Source organism: Hippocampus comes, unplaced genomic scaffold (assembly GCF_001891065.2).
Source record: "Hippocampus comes isolate QL1 unplaced genomic scaffold, H_comes_QL1_v1.1 scaffold82, whole genome shotgun sequence".
Lineage (NCBI taxonomy): Eukaryota > Metazoa > Chordata > Actinopteri > Syngnathiformes > Syngnathidae > Hippocampus > Hippocampus comes.
In genome coordinates, this window is record NW_017805135.1 from 680,511 (window position 1) to 695,289 (window position 14,779).

Here is a 14,779-nt window from a genome sequence, read left to right on the forward strand (position 1 = left end):
TGTGTGTGTGTGTGCGTGCGTGCGTGCGTGCGTGCGTGCGTGCGTGCGTGCGTGCGTGCGTGCGTGCGTGTGTGTCCCCTTCCCCTGAGTACCTCCAGCCTGTATTGACTGTTGACACACTATTCTGTCAGATCAACACCTTCACATTTCCTCGGTTTACTCACATTTCCCAGGGTACAACCGAATAGATATCAAATTCTTGTCTTTTGGCAGGATGATCAATGTGGAGAATGGGTGCTGAGCTCTCAATGGCGAACGCCTCTGATTGCTTTGCACAAATGCTTCAACATATATCGGAACCCTTGTCACGTGGTCTCCAGTATTGGCAAATAAAAAGGGGATTGTCCCCTTTGTGTATTTTTCCTTCAAACATTGTGTTCATCACTCCATGCATTCCTTCATTTGTCATGACAGTTTCTAAGAATGTTTTTTTCTGCCTACCCAAAATCATTGCCCATTTGTGACCATTCTCTTGCTTATTGTTTTGACAAATCGTGTGGAAGCCTAATCGTGTTTGCGGCTTAACATCACGATTTCAGTACATTATGGAAGAATAGTTGCTCTTACCACTGAATTTGGACCAAATGTCTCATCAAAATTCCTCGGCTTTGTCTCCGAGTGCCATTGCAAATTGGAAATTGTGTGCAGGTTTGAGGGATGATGAATGCAAATTTTTCAGTGCATTCTTTGAAATTTCTCTTTGTGTCAACACGCAATTTTTTTTTGATAATCAAAGCTCCGACAACTGGCAAAGTGCCCTTTTTTTCCCGAGGCCTTGGGCACCCGATATTCATCTGTAAAATACTCCCATTTTTTTTAACCAGAAAATGAAGACAGAAGTGTGTGCCCCTCACACACACACACACAAAAAAAAAAAAAAAACTCTTCCAGAAGCCATAGATTCTTGTCATCCAGAATCACCATCCATCATCTACGTTCTTCTGGGCTTAAGGCTCGTCAAGTACGGAGCCAATGAATAAATGGAATTTGTGTGGAGGTGTGACCAGTCTGCGTTACGCAGCGTTTTGGGAAATTAGCGATGAAAGTCTCGCCGGTCCCGCAGGCTTGTGTAAGATATGAAAGGAGTCAAAGTAAGTAAAGCGAATCAGCCAAGCGGATGTTGGTCGATCCTTCACCGCAGGTGACGGGGCACCGGGAGGTGTGACAAAAAAGATTTGGGATTCTATTTATTGGGCGGCTTTCTGACAAGCAGGGGAGTTGGGAGACTTCCTCAAAGGGGTACCTCAAACGGGACTGGGCTTTGGAGCTGCAGTCCCCAACCATTTTTGCGCCACAGAACGGGAAATGTGTACAGCGGTATTTTTACTAGTCTGTCAAAGTAAAATAAATCAAAACAACACAAATGCATCTCACCAACATACTAAATGTGATTAGTTGGAGTCATTATTTGCTTCTCTTTCTGTTCTTGTTCTCTTGAGTCGGTTCCTTCTCGGGGTGGTGGGAGACAGTGACACCCGGACTGTGTTACTTAGGTCCAGTCTATTCTGTAATTTTGTTTAGGTCGTACGTTTCACAAAGATAGGATGTTGAAAATGGAAACGACATACAGTGATGAGTTCTTTTTGGGTGGTTTTGGAAGCTTCATTACTTCATCTGTGAGCATGCCGTCACGTATTTCGCAGAGTAGGCTTTGTGTGTGTGTGAAAATGACCTGTAGGGATAAAAACACATTTTAAGTAGGACTACTGTTATTATCTCTCAAATGCAGCTTTTTCTTTGAAATTGTCGGCTCTTCTCCTTCTTCTATGTAATCATTTGGCATTTCTACTTTCTCAAGGAAGCCCTCTGAAGAGGTGGTTTCTTCACCCATTTTTGTGAGCTAGTGGGCTTTTTTTTTTGTTGTTGTTTTTTTACCGCCACGTCAAGTGATCGAAATAAGCAGATTGATATGTACAGAAGCGCAGTGGGGTGCACATGATTTAGGGGTAGAGGGAGGCAAATATTCAAGACTCTGATCAGTGAAATATATTTCATTCAGTTTCTTTCTCCGGAGAGCCGAAACCTGAATGACCGTCCGTCGCCTTAACGATTCATCCACGACTACGCACAGGGGCTATGGAAATGTGTCATTGATGCTGATCAAAGAGTTGGCACTCCGCGACGGCGTTGGCAGTTAGCACGCGCCAAATGCTTCGTTTGTTTGGCAGGCAAGTGATGCCAGGACCAGAGGTCGGGGGCGGTCATGTTGGGGGAAGAATATGAGGCTGCCACATTGTCCCTGTCACCTGACGTGCCTCCCATCTTGTCAGCCTCCCTTCTCACTAAGCGGAGAAAAAGGCATTTGGCTTCCATCCTCTGCCATTGTTGTCCTCGTTCCGCTGATTGCAATTCTTGCAGGATCTTGTGGGATTACAATTCTGTCAGACCAAAAAGCGTATTGATTCAGAATAAAAGAAATGCTGTAAAGTTAATCCGCTGCCGTCCCACTGTTTGATGACACATCATCGGGAGCAGCCAGGAGTTTCTTCCCTCAAGGATATGTGGATAGCTCTTGAGGGAACGCCGAGTCGGGCCGCCGGTAATCTTCCGAATGCTTGGCAGCCACTCAGTCGTGTCACCCACCCCCCCTCCCCAGGGATAATAACCACTGAAAAATGCTGTTTCTCATCCCTAACGCTATGATTACAGCGGGTCCTCTAAGGTCAGGATGGGAACTGGTCGACCACAGATTTATTCAGATGTGGAAATAATTTAGGATCTAATTGTTAGTAGTCCAATTCCAAATTGTGCAAGTCAAGTCAGGTTCAGGTTTGCAATTTCAGGTCTGTTCGTTTCAAGCAACTGTTTTGGGTCAGGTCCAAGTGATCGAATTTATTTTTTTTCTCAAGCCTGAGTTTGGGGTTCAAATTATGGTTTCAACCAAGTAATAGCGTTTCAATTAGGCTTTCCAACAAGGGATATGATGTAAAATCGGGTTTTCAATCCTCGATTAGGGTTTCAGTTTCGGATCAAATCTGGGTTAACATTTCAAACAAGGGTTCGGGTTTCAACTTAAGCAACCAAATGTTAGGGTTTCACATCTGGGTTTTGGTGTCAAACAAGCATTAGCCTTTCACAGTAGGCTTAGCATATCTAAGTCCATACTGAACGACCTTTACTTCAACCCTCTTTGTTTTTTTTACCCCCTCAGGAACAACAATAATGCTCCGCAGTGAATTTGACACTGCATATTTCTTGTCCCTAATTATTAAAACTTGTCAATAAATTGACTAATTCCTTATAAAGTGCATGTTGATTACACTCACTCAGCTCAGCAGAAGTTTTAGACAGAAAAACTAAATTGAATCTTTTTTTTTTTAACTTGGATATGAGTAATCACACGGCAGCAGGAGTATTCGGGGCTTCCATTTAAAAGTTTTCTTGATTGGGAAAACCCGGGACCCCTCAGTGGCGCACTCAGTCATATGTGCTCACGTTGCCTTTCCCACCACGTGCCACTCCCCCAGGAGCCACCCTTTCGGGTTCCTTCCCCACCCACTAGGGTGCGTCGAACCTCTCCCGCTGGCCTAATTGTGTCAACTGAGCGCACAATGGCCAAAGTGTCATCTGTCCTACTGTATACGACCTAGTGTTGTGGTGGACTGAAGGAGACAGAGGGGGACATTCACTGAGCCCAGGAAGAGGCGGGGGGTGGGCCCCAGTCAGCCAGAGGCCGGACTCGGGTTTTTGGGAGGGAAAGAAGAGGAGGAGGAGGAGGAGGGCGCTGAGGCTGCCTCCTTGTCCAGATGTTAAGCGCAGCTCATCGGCTTGCCTTTCCTCTCCGCTCGCTCTGGATATATTTTTACATTTTTGGGGAGGGGGAAACCATGTATGAACGCCACAAGCGGCGGTACAGCTTCTGTGCCAAGGGCGAGAGGGCCGTCAACGTGGTTTTGATCAAGGTAAGACCACCCGAAAAGTTTTTTTTTTTTTTTTTTTGGCGAGCGTTGAGAGAGGCTGCTACAAAACCCGAGAGGTTTGAACTGCGCTTTCACACAAAGTTACACCCATGGCTTTTTATGATGCATGTCTAGCTTCTCAAACGTTTAAACCCTGCTTCGAACTGTGGAAAATACAGCAGTGTCACTGGTGTCTACTGGGGATGCTGCCAGGGACTTGATGAGTTTAAAAAAAAAAAAACACACGCACACAGACTAGAGGCGGTTTGTGGATACTGCATTTGATCGTTTTCGGGCCTCGGTGGGGTTGTTTGGTCAGGCTAGCATGCTGTTAGCGTGGCGCTAAGCCCTCTGAGGTGCTGTTACATGAAGGCTCTGTGCAGCACTCAGTGTAATAATCCCTCGAAGAGCAATTCTTATTGCAAAAACAAGGGTTACGATTTCAAACCAAGGTTTCAAGCCAGTGTTAGGGTTTAAAACAAGTATTTGGGTTTCAAATCATGGTTAGGTTTTCAAGTTAGGATTTCAAATAAATGTTACGGTTTTAAATGACACTTTTAATCCAGGATTTTAAATCAGGGTGTCAAATAAGTATTAAAATTTCAAATTGGCAGCTAGGGTTTAGGGTCCAATCAAGTGTTAGGGTTTCAAGTTAGGAATTCAAACAAGTGTTATGGATTCAACTGAGGGTTCCAAACAGTGTTTGCGGTTTGAAATTTGGATTTCAAATGAGGACTTCTAACCGTGGATAGGATTGTAAATTTGGTTTTAAGACAAGGTTATGGCGTCAAATTAGTGTTGAGACAGGTTTGGGTTTCAAGTTGAATTTTCAGATTTTGATGTCAAACCAGGATTAGCGTTTTTATGCTAGGGTTTCAAATTTGCGTCTCCAGCCTGGGTTTGGGTTTCGAATCAGTGTTAGTATTCCAAGCAACGTTTTCAAAGTATTATGGTTATAAATTAGATTTTCAAGACAAAATGAAGGTTTCATGTTAGGGTTTAAAATGAGGGTTCCTAAACAGGGATATGCTTTCAAATTGGAACTTACGGCTCGGTTGTTGAGTTTTGTTGTTGTTTGTTTTAAACAAGACAAGCGGTTTCAAACTGGGGTTAAGTTTTCAAGTAGTAATTCAAGCAAGTGTCGTTACTGTTTCAATTTCAGGTTTCAAGTCAGACTTGGGGTTTTTGAATTGAGCATTCAAACCAGTGTAAGGTTTTCAAGCTAGGCTTTGAAATCCCTTTTTGATGTCATTCTTATTGCACCCTGAAGTTGTGCTATATAAAGCTGCAGCAGGATGCATAGAATCTTTTCTTATTCCATTGCGCCTCACTTTTTCCTCCTGGCTTAAGCACTGTGTGTGTGTGTGTGTGTGTGTGTGTGTGTGTGTGTGTGCGCGCGCGCGTGCGTGTTGGCGTGCGCGCCCAGCCAATGATTATTGTCGGTGGAGCTTGTCCGTGACTTCCCGTTCAATAATGATGCCGCTCGTCCTTTGCGTTCAACAGGCTCATTGTCATAATGTGGCGTGATTTCAGATGATTGTTACAGCGATTACGTGTTTGCCCTTCATCCTATGTTCACCTCCATCTTCTCACTCTTCTTTGAGACTCGAGTCGAATGGAAACATGACAGGAGTGAGACATCGGCAAACTATTTGCTGGTGCCTGAGGACTCACGGTCATGGCTGGGGTTTGAAGCCTGGTGCTGGGTTTCAAATCGGGCTTTCAAACCAAGTGTTGGGGCCCCGTTTCGGGTCAGGACAAGGATTTCAAACAGGATTTGAAGATGTCAATTTAGGGTCTTAATCCAATGTTTTCCAAACAAAGCTTTCAAGCCTGAGACAATGCAAGACATGTTGTCGAAGTCATGTCGTTGCTGTTGTCACCGACAGCCGTCACGAGGAACAAAGACACTAGAGCGACGTGCTGAACCGGGCACAGCACAGCAGTCGACATGTCTGCATGCCAGTTAGCATTAAAATGCATTGACAGTTAGCCGCACCGCTAAACTACATGGTGATGATGATGATGTGTTTTATGGGCACCAAGAAGCCGGGATGTGAAATGCCGGCTGGAGTAAAGTCATTTGGCCCAGAGCCAGAAGCCGCTGCTATTCCGAGGCAGGAGGAAGATTTTAGCCCACCGCCCTGCTCCATGTTTTTATTCCCACGCTATTTTCTCTCTGTTTCTCGCTCTTGCTCTCGCTCTCTCTTGCTCTCACATCCTTTCACCTCAAACAGGAGCTGACATCAGCAACTGGTTTCAAGTTAAAAACTGACTAAAGTGAGGAGGGAGGTGTTGTACATGCTTGGAGCAATTCTGTGTGCTGGCTGCTCAAACCCTCACCCTGGCTTAGAATCATTTGAAAGGCCAAACCTGGCTTGATATCCTCCATCTTACTTGAAACACCAATTTCAAATCCTCACCTTTTTTGAAAACACAATTTGAAACTTTTATCATTGTCTGAAATTAGGGGTTTCCCAATCAAGTATCGAATAGTAGTCAGCGAGAGAGAGAGGAAAAAAAAAACAAATATCTGGTTACACAGTCCTGTATCTAAGATCTCTGATAAAATAGAATTCAGCTGATCACAACAACAGCATATGTGAAGGTGCTAACAATATAGTTATGAGTCGCAGGGATATCGGCTGTGTGACACTTATTTATTTATTTTGTTAAAGTCCAAAAAGACTTTACGCTCTTCTGCCGTGGCGGCACACAACTGGAAAGGTTTGATACGATTCTTCTAATTGCACATTTAAAGCAACACTACAAAAAACAGCATGAGAATCTTTGCAAAACTCATGCTGTCTGAAACATTTAAAAATAACCACGCGTTCTGACCTAGCATTTAATAGGCAAGTGTTATCATCCACCCACCATGCCAGGACATTGTTGTTTTACTGTATCTTTGAACTTCTGGAGGAAACGTTTGACTGCTTTCCTATTTTTCGTCACCGTAGCAAAACATGGCGCTTTTACATCGATTCATTTTTAAAGGAGATGTGTTTTTACTGGGTGCAGTTTTGGGTCACTCGGTGCTACAAATATGAACCTGAGCGGCTAGCTTTGAAGAGGAGTGGGTGGAAGGGCCGCGGAATCAGTGCTTTACTTGCTCCACATTACAGTTTTCTAAATAACGGCGAAGCGATCGTAAGATTTAATGAGCCATTCACAGGTTCCATGTGTACTTTCATGGCTTAATCTCTTTTAATCTCTAACAAAGTGCCCCACATAAAGATTGAAGTTAAATAGAATTGTCATTGTATGGGCTTATGAAAACAGAAAACACAAGCAGTAATTAGGAATTGTCATTGTATGGTGTGGGCTTATGAAAACAGAAAACACAAGCAGTAATTAAATAATAATAATAATAATAATAATGGGTAACGTATACTTCTGGCTGGATCAATGTTCTCACGGTTGAATAGTTTTTCTATCCCTATAATGGGAGCTTAATGGGCTCGACACGAAATTGTGAATTGTATTGTTAGCTTACGCCATCTAGTGTGACTGAAGCAAGCAAGGTGTGTTGGTTTAATCATTTCCCATTCGTTTCATCTTTAGTTGTGGGACGTGATCTTTTGTCCGCCACCGAAGTATCAGAACAGGTCCATTTTAGTTTTATTTGAAATTCTTAGTTTGTTTGTAATATATAATCACCATATGAAAGGTTTAGTAGACACCCGTGTGTGAAAGGGTATTACGCAGTTACTGGGTGCAGGGGTGTGACGGTTAACACCCAGCCCTCGATTCACAATTACATCACACCAAGACATTAGCGCTGACATCATCCAATGATCTTATGGCACGATGCTTTTGGGCTGCTATGCAAAGTTGCAGGCAGTATCCTACCTTGGCTGAATCTATGTTAAATTGGGGCTTAAAAAAAGCTTGTAAAAAGTTAACAAAATATGCATAGAAGCATATCAGCCGATGAGATACAGCTGATCAGATCGTTGCAAAGTCTAGCTTTGGGCTGTTTGTGTATAAAAGGAGGTTTGAGACTTACATTACAGAGAAGAGTCCCTCCAGATGTATGTGTGCTATGTGACTCCACTTCACGTCCTAGTATGCATGCGTCAGTGCGGACGCTCAGTTGTTTCCCCCTAAATCCACCAGAAGCAGCTGTCCCTGAAATACTTCAAGATGGAAATTGGAATTAGTGGTAACTTCTACCATTGCCATTTCATTTTGCGCGTGTCCATGCAGGGTGTGTGAACAGCTAAACTGGCATGTTTGTTCCGTCTCGGGCCCTGTTTGATAGATGAGCACGACTGTATGTGATGTTGGCACAGGCATCTATCTGTTTGTGTTTGTTTGGGTTTGATGGACGCATGCCAGTACACATGGTCCTTTGCTGCAGGAGCAGGTTTCTCAACAGACAAGTCTTTGCCATCTCACATGGAAGTCATTCTGCAAGGGTCACGCTCGTGGTCTTATTTTTTTTTTCCTCTTTGGTGTCTGCTTAATCAATGACTGCGCTGTCTTATGATATTTTTAACTTTAACATGACATCACCGCACTGTGAGTTTTCTCATGGGAATTGAGCACTTGTATCCAAATAAGCACATTGCACATGTGTTGTGTGCCATATTATAGCTGCAGTGCATAACTTTTTTTTTGTTTGTTTGTTTTAAAAAGCCATATTCAATTCAGTAACACTGATCGTTGCATGTGCCATTCTATACAAGTAAGTTCCAAGTACTTTATTAGCTCTATTTAATTAGGTCATGGATGTATTAAGTTGTACACTGTGAAACCATCTGAAGAACACATCTCAAAATACTGCTGTGGAAACATCTCCTCATGACGTACAAATTGATTGTAAAAGTATAACTGTGAATTGGGAATTTCTCCATTGCGAGACTAATAAACTCATGACGTACAAATTGATAAATAAAAAGTATAAATCGCCTCTGTCAGTGAACTTACTTGGTTGAGCGGAAAAAATGAGCACCAAGCAACAACCTTTGGTGCTCCTTTGAGAACTAGCCCAAAATTGTATGGTGAACCTCAGTCCGCGGCCTGGCTTACAGCATCTATTGATACACATGTGCACTCAATTCCATGTTTACCATAACACGACGTTCATAAAAGCCTTAAAAACCCACGCTCAAGAATTTGAACAGGAATTCACCCATGATGGTTTGAAATAGCCATTTTGGGTGAATTTGAGATGTTACAGCAGGCGAAATTTTAGCAAAGAGACTAATTTGTTTACATTTGGTCACACTGACTTCTATGAGCCATGACCACTGTGATTCACTGTCACCTCATAAACATTTTGGTGTCATGAGCCAAGAAGAATTTGTTTAGGGAAGAAGAAACATTTAAAAAAGGAGGAAGTATTTCATGTAAAAGCTATTGCGGTATTTAAAAAAAACGTGTAAACATCCATCACAGCGGAGTCAATTCACCATGACGAAAAAAAAAAAGATCAGTTCTCAACCAACGAAGCTGTTTTGTAGAAGGTCCTTCTTAGGATTTAGTGTGCTAAAGTTATCAAACTGATCAAAACCTTTAGAGTGTTTCATGGAAAGTCCATCCCAGAATTAAAAGATCAGTTGTTTTTAACCTAATCTGCTTTTTTTGATGATGATGACGACGGTTTATTTATTTATCTTTTGGGTCATACCATTTTCAAATTGGATTTGTATGTCCGGTTTTTCGTAAGAATCCTTCCCAGTTGTGATTGTCAGTGTCCCCTGATTCTGATTGAAAGTCCTTGACACCTCACAGCTTTCAAATAAAGACCAAGTGATGTAGTGTTTCATGTGACGTGTCCATCATACAATTTTAAGGATGACTGTGATGCAAAGTCAAAGGTAGCCTTCTAAACGCTGTCCGCTGTTTCCATCATCATTAACACAAAGAGTCTGTTAAGTTGAGCGTCTAGTCAATTCTGAAAACCACCGAAGCGTTGACTGCCACCTGCGCAGACGTTGAGGTGGCAGTTTTGGGAGTGGTATGTGTGATTAGTTTGTCACAAAAACCAGCATTGGCAGACTCTGGGCACACGCATACACAGGGGTGAGCTCGCTCACGCGCACGCACAGCTGCTGTATAGCCATACTGAGCACATATGAAGGAAGCAAAAGCCTCGTGTGTTCACGGCCAACCTATCCAAGAAGTCGCCTCGCTGTCGCCTCCTTTCCGACACTTCCAGACTGCCGCATCATTCTGTCTCGCCGGCTGACGCGTGTCACATGTTGCTGAGGCTGATTCAGTGTCTTCCTGTTTCCTCCCACTTCATAGATCCACCGCGACGGTGAGGCGTCCTTACAGCAGCCACTCGACGCTCAACACTCAGGTAAGACCAACTTCCTTGATGTTTGTTTTTTATTTTTGTGACTTTAAACTGATTATATACAGCAATAGTTGCTTGTTTAATTTCCTTGTTTGATACTCCCTTTGTCTTGTCGATCTTTGCTTGTGCTGATAGCTAATTGGCCCTGTGACTTTCCACATGTTCAAATGACACCGACCACAAGTGACAGACACACTGACTGTGAGGCCTCGGGCTGCTTTGTCTTGCTAAGAATGAGTCACGTGTCTCTCCCCCCTCCCCCCCATGCCTGTCTCCATGACATTTATTTTCTCACGCACTTGCATGTCATTTCTGTTGAGCGAGAGCACAAGTAATGCCAATACAACAGTTTTTTTTTTTTTAAGCATAAAATCCATTTGTGTTGGTATTTGCACCTTGAATCCCGTGAAATCAAGCCATTCATGAAACCTATTGTGAATAGCAAAAATTTGCCTATATTAGAGCTGTTCCAACTGTGAGACCCTTGTGTGCACACAAAGAAAGCAGTGATGGAACGTCATTAATAAAACACCTTTTTTCACCGAGTAGAGGAAGAAAATACAGTTTGCCTGTGAGTAGTGTTGTCTGTCTGTGTATGTTGCTTCATTGTTTGTGAATGAATGTTTATTTATGGGAACTGGCTCTGGTTCTGTTAGCCTAGCAATGAGTGTTAGCAATAAGCTTGTGATGTTTGTAAATCTAAGTATGGATTGTATTAAAATATATATTTTAGTTTAGTTTGGCTTTGTTTAGTTTATTTGGGCATTAACATTGAAGATATGTATTTCAGTATGTAGAAATACGAGCCCAAAAAGGAGTAGGCTGAAGCTGATGCCTACATCACCATACATAATGCTGTGTACCAGGGGTATCCAATCTTTTTCCATTGAGAAGCAAATATTTACATGGAAAAACAAAAATATTGTATGCAGTAGAAATAAAAATAAAAATAAGGTTCATGTTTGCAACTTAACCTGGAGCTTCCAAAGTCATCCGACAGGGTCAACGCTGTTACTCCAGTTATTCACGCTATGCTCAAAGCGTATTTTGTCGGGAAGCTTGCAGGCATGGCAAGACCTTCACTCAAGAGAGACAACAACTTGAAATAACAGATGACTGAGCCACATCAGACTGAGAGCAAAGTGCTTTTTACGTGCGTCTGGAATTATGCTGATATAGATGTAGCAAGAAATAAAGATCAGTGTGTCAATTGCAAGTAGAAGTGATGCTGAGTCATCAAGATCCTCCATGCTCTCTGTAGTCGAGTGTGCCACAGCATATCAAGCTCAGGCTAAAACACACACACACACACACACACACACACACACACACACACACACACACACACACACAGTTTTCATAAAATCTCAGCACAGATCTCAGAATGTCCAGCATGAACTTTTTACACCTTATACGGTGGTGTCAAGGAGAGCTGCTGATATACCCGCTCCAGGCAGTCCTAATTAGCTGCCCTCCAATTGACTTATCCGTGGTGTTTGCTTGTTAGCGTCCCTGAACACCCTCAAAGCTCCTGGAAAGTCGCAGCCCAATGATGCTGGATATTTTTTGCTCGTGTTGAACAAGGTGAAGTTCAGGGTTGAGCTCTTGATCCAAAAGATGCATGCCTTTTACTTATTCACCTGTCCATCCATTACACTTTTACTTTTGAAGCTAAGGGATTGTGCATGCGTCAAATGGAGCTACGTGGGCTCCTTTCAGCCAGATACTCAAAAGTGTGTGCATGTAGGTGAATAGTTTGCCAGCTAATGAGCATGATATTAAACTGCTCAGCAGTCAGTCAATAAAGTCCAGCTCGGCAGCATATCAGCGCCTCTATTTGTACTTTGCTGTTGGCACCTAATGCCGTCATAGCAATACACGGATGGTGTTTGCCAACTCGGGCCCCTGAGAGATATCTCCCAGCTAGCTATGAACTGGTCCCAGACAGGATGGATTTCCAAGAGCAGCAGTCGCAAAACCCAATCTGGATACCACCTTTGGCCACTGTATGGCGAGGGATCCTGGTTAAAGTAGGCCAGTTTAAACTCAAGAGAAAGTTTGGCCGTAGAGAGAGCCGCCTCAATGCACTCGTGCTCCAGTTCATTACATAGTTTTCAAATACGTGAATTTGAGAGGTAAAGTGCTTTGGGTGCAGTATGGTGTAGATTTAGCACTTTGTAAGTGCACCACATTAACCGTTTGGATCAATTTGGATTTTTTATTTGTTGGACTGTGACTTGTTTTTTGTGAAAAGGGCAATGATTAACCATTGAAGTCTATCTGAAAGACATTCATTGTCGTCAATACAAATAGCAAATCTGGATTTAGGGTACTCGTCCAAATTCTAAAAAGCACACCGAATTTTGGGAGAAGATGCAAGCAATCCGAGCCAAGATTCAAACTGTTTTCCTTGAAGGGTAGGATGCTGGCTGCTTGCTCTTCCGTGCTGCTCTGACTGTAGTATATCCCAGCTGGCTATGCCTGATAGACTGGCTGCATCCTGACTGGTCGCCAGTCTCCCAGAATACTCTGGAGAAAAAAAAAATTGTTGCAAGCAACAGTTTCTCACAGTGGAACTGTTGTTTTTTTCTGTAGTATTTGGCCTACTCTAAAAAGTTTGTCAATACAACTTTGACCTTGGCATGGGACTGGAGTTATTTCATCTTCCGTTTGTAATATTGGCCATTATTTTAGGAGGAGGGGTCCTGAGTACCATTGACTCCATTCCTTGCAGTACGCACACAACCATTAGCTTTTATGCTGACTCTGCAAAAAGTAGCGTTGTTGTTGTTGTTGTTGTTGTTGTTGTTGTTGTTGTTTTTGTTCTTGTTGTTGTTGTTGTTGTTGTTGTACAAAAAAAACATAAAAAGTGTGGGCCTTCTTTTTGGGGTCGATGTGGACTCCTTAAGTACTCAAAAGTGTGTCCATAGCCATTAGCTTCCCCACTGACTCTGCATAAAGTAACCAACCTTGTTATCATGGAATGTTTTGCTCAGATTTAACTTTTGTCGTCCTCCAAGAATAACCGGCTGGGGTACCCAAGAGAGGGAAATAAATGAAGACTTTATCTGCAATCTGTGTCTGTCGGGAGAAAACACTTAAGGTAGCGACTCAGGGTATGAAAATGTGCAGGTGAAATGGAATGAGGGCGCTATGTGATAGGAAGGCCCGATGGCTGCTTTATCTCCTCCGTTATTTCTCACCACGTTCATTTCCGTGGAAGCGAATGATTTGTTGGAATCATATCTCCTCTGTATTTTTTTCTCTTCTCTGGCAACATACATTTTCTTGCCGACTTCTCGGTGGCCCTTTTTTTTTTTTTTTTTTTTTAAACTGGCGATGTCCAACACCTCTGAAGTTGTTGTGAAAGAGCGATTCACGCTGGTCATGAGCTGTCACACTTGAAATGCGTCTTGAATACAAACCCGCCTCGTCGGGTTGCATCCCCCACGAGACTCAACTAGGATTTGCTGATGTCTCTCGCAGATGTGCCTTGAAACATAAACATTTCTGTGTCGTTCCAATTGTTCGTTTGACCTCAGTCGCAGTGGGTGTAAGCGGGGGAAAAAAAACAATCCCCCGCTTAAAGGGGGATGTCTTGCTTTAAGAAATGCAAATATGTGCCACCCTGCGTTGCGTGTTTTAGTCAAACGGAGATAAACCAACCATACTGTAAAAAGCTCCACTTGACATTGACGCTTTTACTCAAAGGCTGCATTAACTCAGCACGTATTCATGCTCAATTGAAATTTAGACCACTTGTGCCATATCATTAATTGCAGCGTGAAATTTAATAGGCATGTCTATCATGAGTAAACCCACAAAAATAGTCACAAGAACCAAAATGCCTTAAAAGACACCGAAAGTCTGCTATTAAATGTCAACCATGAATATGAGGAAGATAGGTGCTGGGTGGAATTTTAAACATTATGGTTTTCATCGTGTGCACGAAGCAATACGGTGAGGTTTGACAACTCGCCCTGGATGAAAAATTCAGCTCCCTGAAACAAGTTTCGCTCAGAAACGGGTTAGTGCTAGTCTGGCCAAATCTGACCAAAAGTCTCGGATTCCTTGGTTTGAAAAGACACATTTTGGCTGGACGCGGCAATTTTCGAGTCGTTTTGGCCCTTTCCAGGTGTCCTTAAAAATATCTTAAACAACTCACCGACAGTTTCTCCACCACTCAATAGTCTCTCTCTCTCTCTCTCTCTCTCTCTCTCTCTCTCTCTCTCTCTCTCTCTCTCTCTCTCTCTTTCTCACACATCACTGCTTATAGACCTCACCTTCCAGAATTTGGAAACACACAGCAACATTTTGATCTGAACGAACATTCAATAACTACAGGACCACTGCAAACTATCAACACGATCCATTAACGCATAGTTTGTTATTCTAAACTTTATTATTTTATTTTACCATGAATATTTATTGGATTGAACCGTGCAAATCCAGCCCGCATGATCATATAACATTAAACTATTGAGCTAATCCCTGATTTGTCACCTGTCGTGTGCGTGCTTGGGATGACGTGTGTGTGTGTGTGTGTGTGTGTGTGTGTGTGTGGGTGTGTGGG

General features: G+C 42.8%; 1 protein-coding gene across 3 annotated transcripts in view; it reads left to right on the top strand.

The window, feature by feature from the left end:
- Positions 1–14,779, top strand: part of LOC109513878 (A-kinase anchor protein 13) — a 61,290-nt gene that overhangs the window by 41,519 nt on the left and 4,992 nt on the right. For all 3 annotated transcript variants that reach the window (XM_019866576.1, XM_019866577.1, XM_019866575.1), the window contains exon 10: positions 10,155–10,209. In XM_019866576.1, coding sequence (XP_019722135.1) covers positions 10,155–10,209 — 55 coding nt within the window. The remainder of the gene's footprint in view (positions 1–10,154; positions 10,210–14,779) is intronic.